We start from the raw sequence: 21,720 nt of genomic DNA, 5'->3' as shown, positions 1-21,720 counted from the left end.
GGCGGGGTGAGCAGCAGCGAGTGAGTTGTGGTCTTTATACTGTGCATATGGATGAATATACGCTACGTCCATATCTTTAAAATTTGAATACTGGGACTTGAAGTGTGATCCACCCAGCGCAGACGATGTGACGGATTACCACTTTAAAATTTGGTCGTGAAGACAGTGCTAAGCAGGAAGCGGTGATTTGACCTGTGCATTATGCTCCGTTGTGCAGGTATGTGAACGGGAAGACGTACATGGAGGACGTGGCCGACGCCCTGGAGGAAGCGAAGGAGGAGATCTTTATCACAGACTGGTGGTGAGTGCGTTCAACATTTCACGTTCTTTATCTGTCACACGCAGGCTACGGAACAAACAACGCGAGAAATCAGAAAAGGGAGGATGAAAAACTAAAACATTTGAGGTTTTCTTTTAAGAAAAGAAAAGGGATAGTAATAATGAAAATCAGATTAAAAAAAAAAAGTTTACAACAAAGCAAAAATATAAGCAAAAAATACAAGCTGCATAAGTATGTAATATGAATATGTACAGTCCAAGAGGAGGTGGACAGAGACGTCCTTATCCGTGTCCATCCACATCTCGTTAACATTCTCCTGAACCACCCCTCTCTCTCTCTCGCTCTCGCTCTCTCCCTCTCTCTCAATCCACCTTCACCACTCAGCAGTCATTTCAGCCGCTATCGAAGGCAAAAAATGAAAGCCTTATCACACTCTAATTTTACCCCCCTCCACAAAACTCTCTCACACACACACACACACACACACATACACATACAAGCACACACACATACACATACATGCACACACACACACATACACGCACATGCACACGCGCACACACACACACACACACATACACATACACATACTGTGCTGATGCACAGACATGTCAATCATGGCTTTCTTTTCCGAATACTAACAGGAAACTTTGGGTAGAAGAAATATCTTTTCCCATCGTGTTATTTCTACTTTCCCGAACAATGTATTTGGATTGTGTACATCCCTAGTTGTTATGCTATTATAAGCTTCAGCTTATACCCGTGGCTTAAAATGGGGGAAAAACTATTATACTATACTATAAAAAAAATATTTTTCAAACATTATTATTTGTTTATTGGAATTTGTTGTAAATGAGTTGCCTCAGAAAAAAAGTAAATATTTGTATGACAGTTATCTCAATGTCATGATCATGACAGCCCCAATAGAAACTTTTTTGATGGATAATCAGTCCTGGTGTGAACTCTCTCCTTAAATAACTGGAACCTGTTCCTGGAGGATAACAGCCAGAGGGAAAACAGAAGAAAACACTGTAACACACACTGTAGTGAACACTGTAGTGCACACTGTAATACACACTATAGTACACACTGTAGTGAACACTGTAGTACACATACAGTGGTGTACACTGTAATACACACTGTAATGCACTCTGTAATATGCACTGTAGTGCACACTGTAATACACACTGTAGTGCAGACTGTAGTGCACACTGTTGTACACATACGGTGGTGTACACGCTAATACACACTAATAGACACTGTGGCGCACACTTTTATACATAATGTAGCGCACTCTGTAATACACACTTAGTACACACTGTAGTGCACTCTGTAATTCTGTAATACACACTGTGGCGCAGACTGTAATACACACTGGCGCAGACTGTAATACACAATAAGTGCACACTGTAGCGCACTGTAGTGCACCCTGTACTACACGCTGTACTACATGCTGTACAAGGCTCCAGACTAACTTTTTCCATTAGTAGCACTTGTGCTCCCGACTGAAAAATCTAGGCGCACCACTGAAACCAACATGCACCACAATACATTCATATATTTTCCATCTTAACTGTATTATTGATAAAACTTAATACTTAATACTTAAATGATAAAGACATCGACAATTTACAGAAATAACAGTGTGCCGTTTTATTTTAAAGGAAAAAGTCCCACAAGTGAAGTGCTTTAACCTCCTCGTCTTTCACATGATGACGATGACGATTAAAAATAAATAAATAAATATATAAATAAAAAAGCAAAAAGAAAGGGTCAGCATATTTGCAAGTCAAACTGGTTCTGCGGGTTATAAAATGTAGTAGCACCAAAAATGGTCATAAAATACGACAAAATGGTTGCAGGCCTGCTGTAGTGCACGCTGTAGTACACACTGCACCACACCCAGTCGTGTACAATAGATACACGCTATAGTACACACTGCACTACACCCTGCCGTGCACAATAGATACACGCTATAGTACACACTGCACTACACCCTGTCGCGCACAATAGATACACGCTATAGTACACACTGCACTACACCCTGCCGTGCACGATAGATACACGGCATAGTACACACTGCACTACACCCTGTCTTGCTCGATAGATACACATTACATGATTCACTGGAAGCCAGTACAACAGTTGTACTGGATCCAGTTACAGCCTTGTCTACACACCCGAGAATAGAACAACCCAACTGGTGTGTGTGTGTGTGTGTGTGTGTGTGTGTGTGTGTGTGTGTGTGTGTGTGTGTGTGTGTGTGTGTGTGTGCGTGTGCATGTGCGTGTGTGCGTGTGCGTGTGTGTGCCAGAACTGATTAAAATTACAACACCTCTTCATCATGAGATAACAGCAGTAAACAACATATCCTGTTTCACTTTGTTTAACAAACATTCTTTTCATGTATTGTAATGCATTATTGATCTGGGGTCAGGTCTCTTGAATTGCAAATCTAATCTAATCTTTCGCACCAGTTCTACAGCTCTCCATCATGATTAGACTTATGGTCTTTCCTTATATATTTTTTGGAGGAGCTGCTTTGGAGTTGTACACTGTGACTTGAATTATTACAATTATAATAATTATTATTTATTTGTTATATTTATATTTTTGGTTATATGTACATTATTACATACTATATTATATATTAACAATATGTCTTATGATGTATTAATATGTATTATTTTTGTTGTTATTATATTAAGAATTATTATTCATAATTATTTTTTATATTTATATTATTTATAATATTTTATTTGATTATATATCTCTATATATTTTATTATTATTATTGGTATCACATGACTTGATGTATTATTCTTTTTATTATTCTCATGTTGGGAATATAACACCTTGTGTGTGTGACAGTGTTGGGACGTCCTCCTTGTGAAACTGGAGCTATTTTGGTTCCAAGGATCCAAACGTGGGAATGTACGACGTTGCTACAGTAACTGCTTCAGAAGCTATAACCACTTGCCGTGTTTATTATGGGCTGTCGGTGTGTGTGACATGAGACCATGGATTTATATGGTTTAACAGACATGTGTTGTTATTGTACAACAAGGAACTAATGGATGACCAATTCTGAGAAACGCATTTCTGAAAGGAGAGTTTTTTCAAGATATAACCTGATTTTAAATATATAGTACTATATATTGTCAAGGTTTGGGAAGAAAACTGTTGTCAAGTTCTTTGGTCTCACTCTTTATCTCTCTCTCTCTCTCTCTCTCTCTCTCTATTAAATACATTTTTCATTTCAATTTTCATTTTATTAACATGGGAAACATACGCTCACATTGTCAAGAGCAAATGGAACGCAAAAAAGAAATGATAAAAGGGTTAATATTGCAGTGAAAAAGTACATATACAAGGTTACCTAAAATAGAATAGAACTTAAAAAAATATATATGTACATATATACAGTATATACACAGATAAGAATCACACTCTCTCTCTCTCTCTCTCTCTCTCTCCTCTAGGCTCAGTCCAGAGATCTTCTTGAAAAGACCAGTGGTTGAAGGGAACAGATGGAGGCTGGATTGCATCCTGAAACGCAAAGCAGTAAGTCGGAATATTAAAGACTGCTATGTATAATACTGTATAAAAATATAGTCATATCATTATTCATTCAACATATCAATTACATTAGAGGATGGGGATATCCTCCAATGTAATTGATATGTTGAATGAATAATGATTCCAAACCATAGATAAAATACAAATACAAATGCAACTGTTATGAAGCAGTATATCAATACAGAACAGTAATATCAAAAATATATATCAATATTAATAATTATCATTATAATAATAATAACAAATTAAATAAAATATTTAAAGAACATCAATTTGGTTCTCTTTGAATTGTGAATTGTTGTATGAATTTTGCAAAAAAAAAAAAGTGTGTGTGTGTGTGTGTGTGTGTGTGTGTGTGTGTGTGTGTGTGTGTGTATGTATATATATATATATATATATATAAGGTTACAGTGAAATAAATAAATAAGGTGCCTCGAGAAAATATTACTACTGTGATTGAACACTATCAATCTCGGTCTGTACAGGACTTGTAGGACTCAGCGCTACTGAAAATAAAGTGAATGGATGAGTGTCCAACTACAACCCCAGAAACTCCATTAAGTGTGTTAATATTAACATTAGTGTTCAGCAGAAAAAAAAGCAAAAAAATAATTTGGAAAGTTTGGAAATGAGAGAGAGCCTTTGTCTGGAAAGTTTATAGAAAAGATAGATAGAATGGTGGAACGATAGATAGATAGAACAACAGGTAGATAGATCAATACTGTAGATACTAGGCAGAAAGATAGATAGATACTAGATAGATAGATACTAGATAGATAGATACTAGATAGATAGATAGGTTGATACTAGATAGATAGATACTAGATAGATAGATAGGTTGATACTAGATAGATAGATAGGTTGATACTAGATAGATAGATACTAGATAGATAGATAGGTTGATACTAGATAGATAGATAGGTTGATACTAGATAGATAGATACTAGATAGATAGATAGGTTGATACTAGATAGATAGATAGATACTAGACTAATTTGTGCTTTTGTGATGATTACTTTTGTTTCTCGCCTCTATAAGAGAATGGACAGAAACATCCGCTGCTTGCTGTGGTTCTTTCCCTAGCAACAGGGAGTGCGGATCTTCGTGATGCTCTACAAGGAGGTGGAGCTGGCGCTGGGCATCAACTCTGGATACAGCAAGAGGACGCTGACACACCTCCACCCAAACATCAAGGTAAATGGAGGTCCATTTCCCCAGATACAGTATATTTACATACTGTATACCTGTAGTGTAGTAGATACTGTAGTGCACAGTGTAGTAGATACTGTAGTGCACAGTGTAGTAGATACTGTAATGCACACTGTAGTAGATACTGTAGTGCACAGTGTAGTAGATACTGTAGTGCACAGTGTAGTAGATACTGTAGTGCACAGTGTAGTAGATACTGTAGTGCACAGTGTAGTAGATACTGTAGTGCACACTGTAGTATATACTGCCGTGCACAGTGTAGTGCACTCTGTAGTAGATACTGGCTTGCACACTGTAGTACACACTATAGTCGGCGATCAAAATTGAAGATTAACTAAAAACAAAAACATTACCAAAATACTGCTGCTTTGGCTACACCCGCGCTAATGCAATTAGACAGGAAGTTGCGCAGCTTTTAACTGGCAGCCGACTCGGATCTGTGTTGGAAACAAAAACATTCTGTGAACTGACTCAGAGTCCATGACTATGACTGTGGTTAAGTCTATATTTGTGCAGCGTCAACACTGCTCGTGTGTGTGTGTGTGTGTGTGTGTGTGCGTGTGTGTGTGTGCGCACACGCGTGCGTGTTTGCATGTGTTACCCTCCAGGTGATGCGTCACCCGGACCATGTCTCCTCCTCCGTCTACCTGTGGGCGCACCACGAGAAGATCGTCGTCATCGACCAATCGGTGGCCTTCGTGGGAGGCATCGACCTGGCGTACGGCCGCTGGGACGACAGGGAGCACCGGCTGACGGACGTGGGGAGCGTGACGCGCTCCGTGGCTCTGGAGCAGGTTAGACGCACGCGCACACACACACACACACACACACACACACACACACACACATACACTTTGTTTACATATTTACACATCAACAAAGTCACCCCACATGGACACACATGCGCACAAGTAAATGGACGTAGCGTTTTGTCACGTCAACCGCTGGTTTTCTGAAGAGACAATTTGGAGCCTGGAGTTTGGGTTTACGCTCGCCGCCATCTTGGCAGGACGGAGCCAGAGCTTTATCAATTATGGCAGCGAGGGTCTGTCTGGAGGAACCCCTCAGATAGTCCGAGGTGGAACGAAGAAAGAGCTTGAGCGCCCGCCTCGTTTGAAGATGAATGAGAGACCTGTCAATGAAGAGGCCAAGCCCCCAAATATAAGCCTCTTTATATCACCCTCTTAATGTCCTCTTTATTCGATTACAGTCATTTCTGGAGAGGACTTTTATCATTGACATCTATTTAGTCTGAGGTTTTCTAAAGCCAGCATCTCGGGGCCATTAGCTGAACTGCAGTTTAAAGCACTTCTGCATTGACCTCCTGAACACACACACACACACACACACACACACACACACACACACACACACACTGACAGCTTTCCCATCCTACCTCATCATATATCACAAAATTTGTTATTTATTTTTCTTCTGAAGTCTGGCTCCACGAGCGCTGCGTCCGGAAAGGGCGGGGCCTCCGCCAACGCCGTCTCCCATAGCAACGGGCGCGAGACCCCAACCTGCGAGCTGGCAGAGTTTCCCAAGCTGAAGGGGATCGGGCGGAGCCGCAGGAACAGGTTCAGCCTGTCCAGACGGCTGCACAGACATGCCCTGCAGCACGCCGATAGCATCAGCAGCATCGACAGCACAGGTCTGTGGGTGTTCCCGTGTGTGTGTGGGGAGTGTGGCATTCAATTAAATGATGCTTGTATGACTGTGCTTGCTGCTGTGGGTGGGGTGGTGTCGGGAAGTGGTTGGAGAGGGTTGACATCACCTTAACAAAATAGGGCTAGGGCTAATTATAAATGATCTGACTGGCTTAATTTATAAAAATTGTATTATTAATACAATAAATAAATAAATACCATTATAATATATTGTAATATATATTATATATTTTATATATATATTGTATTACATATTAAATACATACACACATTTTACACATCTAGGTTACTGTTAAACTATTAAGTGAAATGTTATTACTGGCCTGCAAGTAGTCATACTGTTGAATTTTTATGTGTGGATATAGCCCATAGTATACTGTATACATACAGTACATATAACAGGTAGGGGTTTTCAAGTCTCCATCCTTGGCGTTTTGTTGACAGACTGCATTTACAAACTGCTTTTCTCGCCTCTGAGGCCACTCAAAGCACGTTACATCACGCCGCACATTCACCCATTCACGCGGCCATGAGGCATCCGGCCCGTCGGGAGCTCTTCGGGGTTAGATGTCTTGCTCAAGGACACCTCTGCAAATTAGCCAGGAGGAGTCGAGGATCGAAGGGGTGGGGTCGAGCTTGTGCCTATTTCGCCCGAAGCTCGGTGAAGATAATCGGGGTAAGGTGTTGCCTGAACCCGGTTGTGATGGGCTCATTCAGTGACTGTCGGGTGATTACTGGTTCTGTGCCAGGGAATAGCGCCGGCCCCGCGGGAAATTCTAAAATTTTTACATTTTACCCGATAAAAGAGATACCATGGCAGCAGGGCCTGAGGGGGAGATCGGCTCCTGCAGCGATAACAAAAAGCATGTTTTTTAAGAAAGAAAATGTCAAAATAAATCACCAATAGTTAATGGTTAATGTTGCATTTGAATGACGGAGGAACTTGAAGCTCTTTACATGAGGACGTTGTTAAGGCAATTTGTATGACAACCATATGTTATGACATTTTGCGTGTGTGTGTGTGTGTGTGTGTGTGCGCGTGTGTGTGTGTGCGCACGCGCGTGTGTGTGTGTGTGCGCGTGTGTCTGCAGGCAGCGGCTCCGTGCGCAGCCTGCAGACGGGCGTGGGGGAGCTGCTGGGAAACACTCGCTTCTGGCACGGGAAGGACTACTGCAACTTTGTGTACAAGGACTGGATCCAGTTGGAGAAGCCCTTCGATGGTGCGACACACACACACACGGACACACACACACACACACACACACACACACACACATGGACGGACACACACACACACACACACACACACATGGATGCACAAACACACATGGACGGACGCACGCACACACGGACGCGCACACACACACATGGATGCACAAACACACATCGACGCGCACACACACGTACACACACATGGATGCCCACACACACACACGTACACACACGTGCACACGTACACGCACACACGGATGCACAGCTACACACGCACAATGGACGCACATGTACACAGACACGGACGCACACACACGCACACCCAAATGGACACACACATGCACATTCACACAAATGGACGCACACACACACACACACACACACACACTTACATACATACACACACACACACGGTTATTTATGTTTTGTGGCTTTACTGTGACTTTTCCTGCTGCAGTTTGATGGAAACAAAGCAACATCTGGAAAAAAGTACATTTCAAGATTAATTTATTATTTAAGCGAAATCTCTTTTCCTCTTTGTCTTTCAACAGCATTGTTCTCTGTTCTCTCCATCTTTGTTGGGTCTGTCTCTGCTTCTGCTTCCAACCTTCTCATTATCCTCCCTTCACCTGCCTGATGAATCTCTCTCTCTCTCCCTCTCTCTCTCTCTCTCTCTCCCTCTCTCTCTCTCTCTCTCTCCCTCCCTCCCTCCTCCACCCTCTCCCATCGTTATGTCCTTCATTGTAACACTTACCCTTGAAATCTCTTTGTTTTCCCACTCATTCATTCACACATCCTATTCTTCCTCCCCCCTCCTCCCCTTGCCCCCGTCACCTCTCTTCTCCCCCACTTTTCTCTCCCGCCTCATTTCTAATCATCTTCACTCCTCCTCCACTCCCTGAACCCTCATTCTCTCTCCCTCTCTCCCTCCCGTTATCTCTCATCACTTTTTCATGAATGACTCCTTTGAAGAATGACTACAAAATGTGGTTGACTCAGTGTGCTGCTAGTTAATAAAGGTTATGTCAATGTCTCCCCTCTCTCTCTCTCTCTCTCTCTCTCTCTCCCTCCCACATTCTCCGTCCCTCCATCCCTCTCTCCCTCTCGCTCTCTCTCTCTCTCTCTCTCTCTCTCAGACTTCATCGACAGGTACACCACTCCCAGAATGCCGTGGCACGACATCGCCTCGGTGGTTCATGGCGGAGCGGCGAGGGACGTGGCCCGACACTTCATCCAGCGCTGGAACTTCACTAAAGTACACACACACACACACACACACACACACACACCCAATAAAATAAACACACACACGAGACATTACAACACCCCCTGACCTGATTTTAAAAAGCTGGATATTTCCACTGACACATTCACACTTTCCCTTCCTGCCACAGCGACAGGTTTCCTGTGTTTTATTTATTGTTCTTACCTTCACTCCTGTTCTTAAAGGGTAAAAAGTAGTAATTTTGCTTCACTATATTTATAAATATATGATGAAAAATAAAAAATAGAAAAATCTATATTTTTCTGAAATATTGTGAACGGCTGTTCTGGCCCAGGGCCAAGGAATGAGCGAGGGGAGGCAGGCGAAGGCAAAACAGCGCTGGTTGCCATGTGTTTGTTAATTATGTAAATGTATGTACATGAAGGTGGCTCATGGGTCAAAGGTAAAATCAAATGCTCGCTGGCAAACAGGGGGAGAGTCCAGCGCGCCTGCGCTCATGCGGGCTGCCGCCGTAGCGTGGCCGGTCTGTCCCGCTTTGCGTCTCTCTTACCGCGGGGGAAAACAGAACCTCAGTGACCTCCTGGTCCAGGATCGGGAAACAGAGGAGCCCCTCCGTTGATTCGCCCGATCCCCCAGCAGCTGAGTGGCCCCCGGGGTGGGAGCCCGCACCGCCTGCCTGCAGCGGCGGCTTGACCGCGCCCCCTTGGTCCACCACCAATATGTCGACAGATTTTTGTCGATAACCTCAGATAAAAAATAGAAAAAAATGTGATATGGCAATTATCATAGTCATGGCAAAAATAAAAAACAATGTGTGCTCATATAAGAACCAATGGGGATATGGAACAAAATGCAGACGCAAATGTGTAAACATTGCACTTAAAATATAAATAGATAAAAGTAACATAAACCTAATCCTGTGTAATCTCCTTCTCCCTCTCGCTGGCTCTCTCTCTCCTTCTCCCTCCTTCTCCCTCCCTCCCTCCCTGTCCCTCTCTCCCTCCCTCTCCCTCTCTCTCTCCCCCTCTCTGTCTTCCAGATCATGAAGCCCAAGTACCGCTCTCTCTCCTATCCCTTCCTTCTGCCAAAGTCTCACTCCGGTGCCAGCGAGTTGAGGTACCAGGTCCCAAACTGTGTCAACACCAGAGTACAGGTGAGAACACCAGAAGAAAAAATAAACAATAACAATTAATACAATTATTTAAAGAAAAAGAAAAAAATAAACACCAGTAGGTAGAAAGATGGATAGATGGATAGATAGATGGATATTGTGGTTATACAGCAGCTCTCCTACAAAACAACAGACCTAAATATAAACAAGAATGAACAAAATAAAATAAATATAAACAAAATGAAGGGTAAAAAAATGAACAGTGAACCTCAGTTCAACAGCTCACATTCTGATAAAAATGGGAAAGTACATCATGAAGGCAACTTCACAGGCACATCACGATACCACACTAATAAAGGACATAAACGTGACGGCAATGTGGAACAGAGGTGGCCAGAGCACCCGGACGGGCCGGGCGGTAGCGCTGTGTGTTTCCCACTGAATCCGGCGTTGGAAGCAGAAGCTCTCCCACAGTCCCTGGTGTTCGGCGCAGGTTCGTGGGTTCAGATCTTTGGAAGTGAGAAACCTTCGTGCTCTCCCACTTCCTCTCCCACTGGGACACCTGCAGCGTGCGTACACCTGCGGCGCGGTGCACACGGTGGGGAAAAAAAACCAAACAAAACACATCAAAACAACGCTGCCATCTTTTATTCTTTAGGGGCCAGAACCTTATGTAACCACGCAGCGAAAACTAAGCCAAGAACAAAACAATGGTCTTTGAAGGAGGATTACTTGGAATTAGGAAGTGTGTGTGTGGTGTGAGGTGTGTGTGGTTGTGTATGAGGTGTGTGTGTGTGTATGCAGTGTATGTGAGGTGTGTGTGTGTGTGTGTGTTTGTGAGGTGAGAGTCGCAGGTTTGTCCAACTTTCCCGATGTTCCAGAAACGCTCCTGACGAGTTCACTCACCTCCCCAAACCTTGTTCACCTTGACGCACGACTCGGACAAGTTCTCTTATCTAATGCAGTGTTCCTCAAATGGGGGCACTAGTACCCCTATGGGTACGGCAGGGGTTCTGCAGGGGGCACAAATGTAATGTGTGTAAAGTGTGTGAAAAAATATTGGTCGTATATAATGTTCAAGAAAGGCACATAGGACACACATTATACTACATCAGTAATGTTCATTTTTCCTCTCCCAATCCCAATGAAGTGTGTACTCAGCTGAAAAAAAAAAGATCTTCTGCGGCGAAAGAGTGAAATAATGAAATAATGATCTTATGCACTATACCACTGAAAGTACCCAGAACTGGGCTGATGATTATGGCCTCGTTGTAGTTAGGGAAGCAAGGCTCGCAAACGATCCGTTCCTAGCAAACCACTTGGGGAGTGACCCCAGTCTGGGGTCACTCCGGCAAAAAGAGTCAAAAGAGTCGACCCAAAAACTGAAAGTAATTTACTGAGGATGGACTGAAAGAAGGCGGAGGCATTTGGCACCGTTACAAACTGACAAATTAAATTTGACTCTTTGCATTCCACCAAAATGAATGATTTTGACATTCTCAACTCGGGAGCCGAGCCGTCTCTCCTGACGCTCGCTCGTCGCTCGGGAAGTCCTCCCCCGCTCACCGCCCGTCGCACCACCCGCAGCAAACGAAGGCGGAGCCGGGAAATGGAGCGACTCTTTTTTACCGAGCGACTCGTAAATGAACCGAATCCCGAAACGGAGTCACTACGAATAGCTCTGAAACTTGTTCTGGTGAACACAGAGCTGCCGTTCTTGTCTGCAGCTGATGTATGAGGTGAATTAGTGCAGCCTTGCAATTTTGATCTGGCAGCACAAAAGCAAATTTCCATGGTTTAAAAAAACAAACAAAAAAACAACACCGCTCCAGTGCAGGCATTTCACATCCACCGCTCTGCGTCACTTAACGGTTAACTCGGAAGCCTTGACCTTTGACCTTTCCACTCCAGGCTCTGCGCTCGTCTGCAGACTGGTCGGCCGGTATTAAATACCACGAGGAGTCGATCCACAATGCCTACGTGCAGGTCATCGCCAAGAGCAAGCACTACATCTACATAGAGGTAAAGCAGCAGTGATACCATTTCCTGTGGGATTAACTGGAGAAAACAGGGGTTTCCAAACTGGGGGTCTGTGGCCCCCTAGTGGTCAATGAACTGCAGGCAGGAGCGCACAATGTTATTTACGTTGTACATTCATATGTTATATAATGTTTCACATTATATTTTATTATTATTATCATATAAGGTATTATTATAAATGGTGAATTATATATTATAACATTTTAACATGCTTTTAACAGATGAATATATTTTTTATATAATCATTTATATTTACATATATTTTTTTACAATCTAATTAATATTTGTACATACTTTTTTTATATTTATTCATATGTAAAATACATCAAATGCAATTATCTAATTTTAATCTATAAATACAAGTTATAATTTTTTTTTCACAAAATATAAAGTATATACTCACGAATACTTAATAGACCAATAATATTATTATGTTTTACATACAATACGTGTGTGTGTGTGTGTGTGTGTGTGTGTGTGTGTGTGTGTGTGTGTGTGTGTGTGTGTGTGTGTGTGTGTGTGTGTGTGTGTGTGTGTGTGTGTGTGTGTGTGTGTGTGTGTGTGTGTGGGCTCGGGCGGGCATTCCAGAACCAGTTCTTCATCAGCTGTGCGGACAACAAGACGGTGTACAACAGGATCGGAGACGCCATCATCGAGAGGATCATCAGAGCGCACAAGTACTGCGCTTTTAATTTGTAGATTTGTAACACTCACTTATTGCTCCATAATGGGGAAGGGGTGATTTATTTGTGTGTGTTTGTGTGTGTGTGTGTGTGCGTGTGCGTGCGTGTGTGTGCGTGTGCGTGCGTGTGTGTGCAGGGAAGGCAAGAAGTACCGTGTGTACGTGGTGACCCCGCTGCTCCCGGGGTTCGAGGGCGACATCACCACCGGGGGTGGAAACGCCATCCAGGCCGTCATGCACTTCAACCTCAGGTCAGGTCATGGGGAATAGGGGGAAAAGGGAGAATTAATTAATCGAACAATAATCGTTTTTAATCAATAATAAATTAATAGTTCTTGATAAATTATAAATAATTTATTTAATAATTCTTAGCGTTTTAATTCTTATTATCGTTACCTTTATTGTATATGACCACATTCTTATTGTTCATTGTTTACATTTAGGTTTGTTTTTCCTGTTTATTTTTCAATGGATTCAGTGTTTTTTATTATTATTATTGTGTATAATTAATTTATTAGGTTTATTGCATATTGCTTTTCCTTTTTTTTCTTTTTTTTATTCCCATTACTTTATTATTATTATTGCCTATTTTGTTATGTGAGCTGCTGGGACACTATTAAATATGAATAATATTCTGTGAAACTAGTTTGGTTTAATTTGCTCATCAACCATTCTACTTTTTTTTTATTGCTGTTGTATTTCATCCGGGTAATTGGAGTTCCACGCTCATTTGGGTATTTATTATTGATCTGAAATTGAAATGAGATGTTTGAACCTTGTCCCGCCTCCTCAGAACTATGATCAGAGGAGAATACTCCATCGTCTCACAGCTGAAGAAGGAGAGTAAGTTCACGAAAAACACAGTTTGGCTTCAAAATTTCACAGTTGTACCAATACCTACCTGCTTTTTATGACTTTGTTATTATTATAAGTTCAGCGCTGGGAAAATAATAATACATCATCATAAAAAAATGTAAAATGTAATTCAGAATCTCATCATGATGTTATATAAATGCACATTATTCCATTTCATTGTCCTTTCAGTAAAAAAAAAAAATATATATATAATAAGTATATATTTTTTAAGGAAGTGGAATTACGACTCCATATTTCTCGCTTGTCAGAGTTTGACGATTTTATCTCCATCTGCTAAATCACTGGGACTTCTTTACGATGTCATTTTTTTCCGCGAAAAATTCCCACGCCCTTCATCTGCGAAAGTCCCCTGACATCCTCCATTTCTAGATTTGGTGTTGATTTTTATATTTTCCCGTTTATTGTAAATTTTCAAATTGTTCATTTATTTTGTTAGTTATTTTTTTAACAGGCGTCATGTCACATAATAAACCTATATCAACTCAAAATACTTTTGGACACAATTATTATTTTTTTTCTCATTTAACTTAAAAAGCTGATACAAAACTGACAAGAAGTCGTATTCACAAAAGAAAAATACACGTAGTACCTTGGAAAAGGCAGATAGGAATAAATAAATAACTATTATTATTATTATTATTATTATTGAGTTGCTCCCCTCTGCTCCTCCAGTGGACGAGCAGTGGATGAACTACATCTCCTTCGCTGGACTCAGGACTCACGCTGAGCTGGAAGGTCACATGGTCACTGAGCTCATCTACGTCCACAGCAAGATGCTGATCGCTGACGACAGGACGGTCATCATAGGTATGTCTCACTCCACCACTATCCCTCCATCACTCCACCACTATCCCTCCATCACGATCACTCCATCACTATCACTCCATCACTATCACTCCATCACTATCACTCCATCACTCCACCACTATCACTCTATCACTACCACGCTATCATTCCATCACTATCACTCCATCACTCCACCACTATCACTCCATCACTATCACTCCATCACTACCACGCTATCATTCCATCACTATCACTCCATCACTATCACTCCATCACTCCATCATTATCACTCCATTACTCTATCACTACCACTCTATCACTACCACTCTATCACTACCACCCACTCTATCACTACCACTCCATCACTACCACTCTATCACTCCATCACTATCCCTCCATCACTATCCATCCATCACTATCACTCCATCACTATCACTCCATCACTATCACTCCATCACTATCACTCCATCACTATCACTGCATCACTCCATCACCCATCACTCCATCGCTATCACTCCATCACTATCACTCTATCACTCCATCACTATCACTGCATCACTCCCACCCATCACCCATCACTCCATCACTATCACTCCATCACTATCACTCTATCACTCCATCACTATCACTCTATCACTCCATCACTCTCACTCCATCACTGTCACTCATCACTCCATCTATCACTATCTTTCCATCTATCACTCCATCAGTCACTCTATCAAACCAAAGTCTTTCATATATTTCCCCATAAGTTATTGAAATATTATTGTTTTCATTGTATACTGTATAATTTTAATGTTTTACTATTATTGTATAGTTTTTAATGATTTTTTTTTTTACTTACTTTATTTTGTGTATGTATATTGAACACATACTCAATTAATGTGATCTATTTATTTACCTTCTCTCTGTTTCTGACCATCTCATAATATTATTTTCCCGTCTATTTATTTCTCATCATCTTTTTGGTTTATTTATTTGGGTCTCTCCCCTTCACTGCACTAACGTAACAAAGTTAAAACGCGACACTTGAGCGTCCCCTGCTGGGCGTCCATTACAACTGCACCTGACTTCTCTTTTTTTATTGTTTAGTTCCCATCATGATTATAATGTGTGTGTGTGTGTGTGTGTGTGTGTGTGTGTGTGTGTGTGTGTGTGTGTGTGTGTGTGTGTGTGTGTGTGTGTGTGCACGCGCTCCAGGTTCTGCCAACATCAACGACAGGAGCATGCTGGGTAAACGGGACAGCGAGGTGGCCGTCATCATGGAGGACTCGGAGAGCGTTGCCGCGGTGATGGATGGGAAGGAGTACGAGGCCGGACCCTACGCCCTGCAGCTACGCCTGGAATGCTTCAGGTGTGTGTGTGTGAGGTTATCTAGGGTATCTTCACATCTTTGTATATAGATTTTAAACATTTTATCTATATATATATATATGATATAGTGATACTTATACTCCACTCATTTGTATGAGTAGAGTATTCTTTGACTCTCTGATGTGTTTACATTTTTAATTATTTTGCTGTTTTAAATGTTTTGATTTAAATTTTACTTTATATTATTTTTTTTTTGTTTTCACACATGATATGTACTTATCTGTGTTTATATATATATATACATATATATATATATATATATAATTATTATTTTTATATTTTTACAGCAATGTTTAAAATGTTCTATTTTTATTTTCGGTAACCTTTCGACATTTGTATATATACAGTTTATATATGTTCTATAAATCTACATTGAAATTCTTCTGTTTTAATTTGAAGTGATATTTTTTTGTATATATTTTGTTATCTTTATTTATTTGTTTGCCATTTGCTACTGCGGCGTTTCCCCATGCGAATAATGCCTTTCGAATTAAATTTAATTGAGAGAGAGGGAAACTGAATTATATATAGATAATATTTACTGATTCATGCTTTGGTTACGTTATTCATAAATTCAGAATATTGTTTTTTTTAATCATTAACTATTATATTTAGGCTATTATTTTTTTATGGGGTTTTTTCCCCCAATAGTGTAGATTTTCCCTCTTGGGCACTTCAAAAACACACTGTATAATGTATTTCAGTTCAGGGAGGGTTTTCTTGAAACAATATAATTTTTTTTAATCTATTTTTGGAAAAGTGCAATATGACGACAACCTTTTCCCAAGCAGGTGCCGCTAGTAAATTATTAAGTGTCGTACTTCCCTAAATTCAGTGCTTCCTCTCTCCCTCCATCCCAACAGGACCATCCTGGGCGGCCACACCGACTCCAGCATCGACCTGTCGGACCCCGTCAGCGATCGCTTCTACAAGGAGGTGTGGATGACCACGGCGGGGCGCAACGCCACCATCTACGAGAAGGTGGGGCGGACGGATGAAGGTTTCCATTCAAATGAAACAAACGAATCAGCGTGAATGTCAGTGCCCAAACCACGGAACGTTCGGCTCTAGAGTAACCACTCGCACCGGAAAAACATTAGAACACGTCTACACTGAGCGACAAAGCAGCACGAATCCCGCTTCAAAAGGTGTCAAATTGAGTTTTTGGCGGGCTTTACACTGAATCCTAAAACGTATCTGCCGGTCGTTTGTTTTTTTTATCATTTTTTTTTTTTATCTTCCTTCGTTTACAAACTTATTTTTGCAAAATGCATTCGTCCAAAATATCCTATTAATATGTGGTGAATATGGCCACATCCAACATGAGTTATATACACATTTATAAAGCGTAACTACGTAACTTACGGTTTAACAACAACGGCGCTTAGCTGTTGCCGAGCGACGGTGGCTTCCGGCGGCAGCGTTGGTCCGAAGGGGTTGAGAGCAGATGCAAAAATCTGGCGGAGCTCATCGTACGGGGGGCGGAGCTGATCACAGAGGGGGCAGGGCTTGTCACGGAGCGCCACAGCTTTTCGCGTGCGGAATCCGACTCGCCATAGTAATGAATGGACTTGTGTTTTGTCCTCGTCATTTGTGCGACTCGGTGTGAAGCCCGATGGGAACTTACATTTGTCTTTGTTTGTAATATTGTCTCTATTTTAGGGTTTTGCACCTGGTGGGAGAATGTTGCTGTGTTTATACTGGTTTACTCCGTGTGAAAAGGCGGGAAGCGCTCTTAATTTGGCAAATACAAAATTTGGCCAAAATGAAGGAGCTGTGTGTTGTTGTAGTCGGCACCCGGACCAGGAGATCCTTTAAAGGAAGATTTCTCACCATAACGTGAGAGTTCTCTAAAATCCCAAAATACGGACAATATTAAAAATATCCAAAAATGTGAGTGCCTTGTAAATTAATTCCACTATGGATTACAATGTTTTGTTTAAAATATATTTATATTTTATTATTTTCTGATTTGTGACAATTATTGAACGTAAAAATTGTAGTTGAAATTGCTGCTGTTGCTACAGACAAAAGAGCAAACGTGTGTGTGTGTGTGTGTGTGTGTGTGTGTGTGTGTGTGTGTGTGTGTGTGTGTGTGTGTGTGTGTGTGTGTGTTTGCGCCCCCCCCCCCCCCCCCCCTCCAGGTGTTCCGGTGCCTCCCGTCCTCCCTGGTGCGGAACATGGCGGAGCTGGAGCAGTACCAGTCCAAGCCGGGCCTGGCCCAGAGCGATCCGGCCCGGGCCCAGGAGGAGCTGCGCAGGATCCGGGGCTTCCTGGTCCAGTTCCCCCTGGACTTCCTCTCTGAGCAGAACCTCATGCCCTCCGTGGGCACCAAGGAGGCCATGGTACCCACGGAGATCTGGACCTGAACGGACTACGGGGGTCCACCACGGGAGGACCTTGGTGACTTCCGTCGGGTCTCTTGGAGGTGGATCCTGCCTGTGCTGGGTCTGGAGGAGGACCAGGTCCAGGTCCAGGTCTTTGGATGGAGACCTTTTTAAGGACAAATGATCCGAAAACCTGAAGGACTAATAAAATGCCTTTTTTTTTTCCCACACGATATGGATTGCGGTAGTCTTTTGGTTTTTGGAATAAAATAAAACCCTCTCAGAAGAAGACTGATCCTGAACCTTCTGGAACTGGACCCTCCCCCCACCAAAAAAAAATAAAAAATTCTAAAAATTGACAAACCCCCAACAACCTCCATCAGACGCCCTGAGCCAAGGAATAAGTGGATCGGCGCCTGGATTTATCACTCAAATCACAGCAACCCACGGGGCCTCAGAAGGGGCCACGCGTTGGTCATCAATCAACGATGAGGGCGGGGCCTGACCCCCGTCCTGCCAGTGCCGTCATATACCCGACAGGGTCTGTCTCCTGTTGTTTTTTAAGGCGCAAACTTGGCTGCTATGTAGAGCAAAATGGCCTCCGTCACTTCTTGATGCATGAGTTTGTGACGTTGGTTTAAAAAGGAGCTTCCGTGCAGTTTTTTCAGGTCCAAGTGAAAACGGTTCTCGTTTCGTGGGTTTAGACTTGTGGGGTCGTTGCTTTTTGGAGTAAAAAGTCGTTGATTTCCCATCTGCCCTGTGAATTACCAGCAATTCCACTCTTTACTGTACACAGATGATTATATTCCAATCGGTAGATGGCTAGTAAAATTACATATATTATTAACTTGTGAACATGTTGGACCATCTTAGGGAAAGAAAATGACCTTGTTTTTTTTTTTCTACATTTTAAAAGGGAGCGCTTTGTCAAAAAATGTGCCGTGCTGTAAATATTTGGTCGCGCGATGCCGGAACCAAGTAACGCGACGGTTATTTCTGCTGAATGAACCGGTCGGCGTTGAACCGTGTGCGGATGAGACAGTTCCCTCTGTGCCCGGCAGGGGGCGACGCCTGGGGCTTTCCCTGCACCGCCTCAGTTCCTCGTATCCGTGGAAACATGTAACTGGCTGAATAGAAATGTATGTCAAGCTACTTAATATCTAATATCGAATAATTGTCTTGTTGAATCAATATTTATTTATTTTTTAACTGTTTTTATCGGACTCGGACGTCAGGGAGGATCACGCTGTTCACCTGTGGATCCCAGATTGAAAGATTCCCCCTTTTTGTTCTTATTGCTCATCAAAGCGACCGTCTTAAAAAAAAAAAACCCCCTCTGAGTCAGCCGTCCCTCCCGGAAATTATAATACCGGACAAATTCGTTGTTGTCACGGGTTAATCCTGCATAATCCGTACTCTCACGTGACAAGGGATCTGGGTCATATTCGTGCACAAGTTATGGAAACAACCTCGCGCAATTTTGTTTTTATTCGTCTCGGTGACACCGACACAGACCGGCACTCGAGCTGCCGTGGCGGCTTTCAATGGACACGACTAATCATCAGCAGGTCCCTGGGTTTGCAGACTCTAACCCTAACCACACCCGATGCCTTTTTGTGTTCTGTTTACCTGTTAAATTGCGTATTTTGATCAAGCCTAAGCCAAAGCCATAATGGAATATGATCCACACACCAAATTCAAAATAAATGGATAAATAATGAGTAAATACACGTATAAAGTATTATAAATGCATTTCAAAACGGTTTCCAAATGTGGATAAAATATGAAGGAAATGTGAAATACATTGCAGAGTTTTAATCTGGGGATTAAATGATGTGAAAATGCCACTTGAGTGTTTTTTAATATTTTCTTTATCCCTCCTTTGTACAGTTTGAGCCGTTTTTAATTCTAATTTCCTCCAGGTTCCCGTAACACAGTGTAACCCGTTATTTCAATGGATAATAAACGCAAAATAACGTCTGAATTGTCAGATTTTATTTCTTTTTTTTTTCCCTGCTGACTTGGACAGAAATAAATGATAAACGTACATTTTAGGAAGTTTTTAAGTACAGAGGATATTAGCGACGATGTCTTTGAAACTAAAAGCTGCTTCTTCTACGGATGGTGAAGAAATATTATGAAAATATTTTGTCGTTTTTTTAAGTCCCTTCCTTATCAACTTCATCAGAGCTGGAGAGAAGCCAAGTGCACCACACAGACCAACGTTAGGGCTTCTCAATACCGCGCAAGATCGCTGTGCCTGAGGGGCTCTGCGTGCCTCCTTTTAAGTCACTGTAACAAGCGGAAATGAAAATGGTGTCTCTAAATACAATGCTGTTAGTCCCTCCGATTTCTGCTTAAGAGGCGGTGAACCCCACTCCCTGTCAATGCACCTTGCACACTTGCAGTTTGCCCAGAGGCTTAGGAAGTGGGTTTGCAGCCAAAGCCTACGTTTGAGCCTTAAGTAATTGATTTATGTTTTCACTGGAAACCCTCATCCTGAATACAAACTCGTAGTTCTGGTTCGTGAGACTAAATGCCAACCTGAAAGGTTGTTCACTTGTTTGTCACACTGTTTTTATGTCTTCACTGTTGTTGTGTTAATGCACTACATCTATTACAAAGTATGACTTATGGTTTTAGTAGTCTTGTAGTTTTAACGGTTTATTCCACCCAAATACTACTTTCTGTCTAAGTACTTGTTGTTTTAAAGGTTTATTCCACCCAAATACTACTTTCTGTCTAAGTACTTGTTGTTTTAAAGGTTTATTCCACCCAAATACTACTTTCTGTCCAAGTACTTATAGTTTAAAATGTTAATTCCACCCAAGTATTACTTTCTGTCCAAGTACCTATAGTTTTAAAGGCTTATTCCACCCAAATATTACTTTCTGTCCAAGTAAATATAGTTTTAAAGACTTATTCCAGCCCAATACTACTTTCTGTCAAAGTACTTATAGTTTAAAATGTTTATTCCACCCAAATATTACTTTCTGTCCAAGTACTTGTTGTTTTAAAGGTTTATTCCACCCAAATACTACTTTCTGTCCAAGTACTTGTTGTTTTAAAGGTTTATTCCACCCAAATACTACTTTCTGTCCAAGTACTTATAGTTTAAAATGTTAATTCCACCCAAGTATTACTTTCTGTCCAAGTACCTATAGTTTTAAAGGCTTATTCCACCCAAATATTACTTTCTGTCCAAGTAAATATAGTTTTAAAGACTTATTCCAGCCCAATACTACTTTCTGTCAAAGTACTTATAGTTTAAAATGTTTACTCCACCCAAATATTACTTTCTGTCCAAGTACTTGTTGTTTTAAAGGTTTATTCCACCCAAATACTACTT

General features: G+C 41.6%; 1 protein-coding gene across 2 annotated transcripts in view; it reads left to right on the top strand.

Moving 5' to 3' along the window:
• Nucleotides 1–20,355, top strand: part of pld1a (phospholipase D1a) — a 45,208-nt gene extending 24,853 nt beyond the window's left edge. For both annotated transcript variants that reach the window (XM_080012813.1, XM_080012814.1), the window contains exons 11-26: nt 218–301; nt 3,763–3,844; nt 4,943–5,053; nt 5,677–5,862; nt 6,509–6,722; nt 7,830–7,958; nt 9,087–9,205; nt 10,215–10,328; nt 12,198–12,308; nt 12,915–13,003; nt 13,146–13,259; nt 13,802–13,851; nt 14,557–14,691; nt 15,871–16,024; nt 16,908–17,025; nt 18,189–20,355. In XM_080012813.1, the coding sequence (XP_079868939.1) occupies nt 218–301; nt 3,763–3,844; nt 4,943–5,053; nt 5,677–5,862; nt 6,509–6,722; nt 7,830–7,958; nt 9,087–9,205; nt 10,215–10,328; nt 12,198–12,308; nt 12,915–13,003; nt 13,146–13,259; nt 13,802–13,851; nt 14,557–14,691; nt 15,871–16,024; nt 16,908–17,025; nt 18,189–18,413 (2,035 nt within the window). In that variant the 3' untranslated portion in view covers nt 18,414–20,355. The remainder of the gene's footprint in view (nt 1–217; nt 302–3,762; nt 3,845–4,942; nt 5,054–5,676; nt 5,863–6,508; nt 6,723–7,829; nt 7,959–9,086; nt 9,206–10,214; nt 10,329–12,197; nt 12,309–12,914; nt 13,004–13,145; nt 13,260–13,801; nt 13,852–14,556; nt 14,692–15,870; nt 16,025–16,907; nt 17,026–18,188) is intronic.
• The last annotated feature ends 1,365 nt before the right edge of the window (nt 20,356–21,720 follow it).

This window comes from Zeus faber (genome assembly GCF_960531495.2).
Source record: "Zeus faber genome assembly, chromosome: 13".
In the NCBI taxonomy this organism is placed as follows: domain Eukaryota; kingdom Metazoa; phylum Chordata; class Actinopteri; order Zeiformes; family Zeidae; genus Zeus; species Zeus faber.
This window is presented reverse-complemented; position numbering and strand designations above follow the sequence as displayed.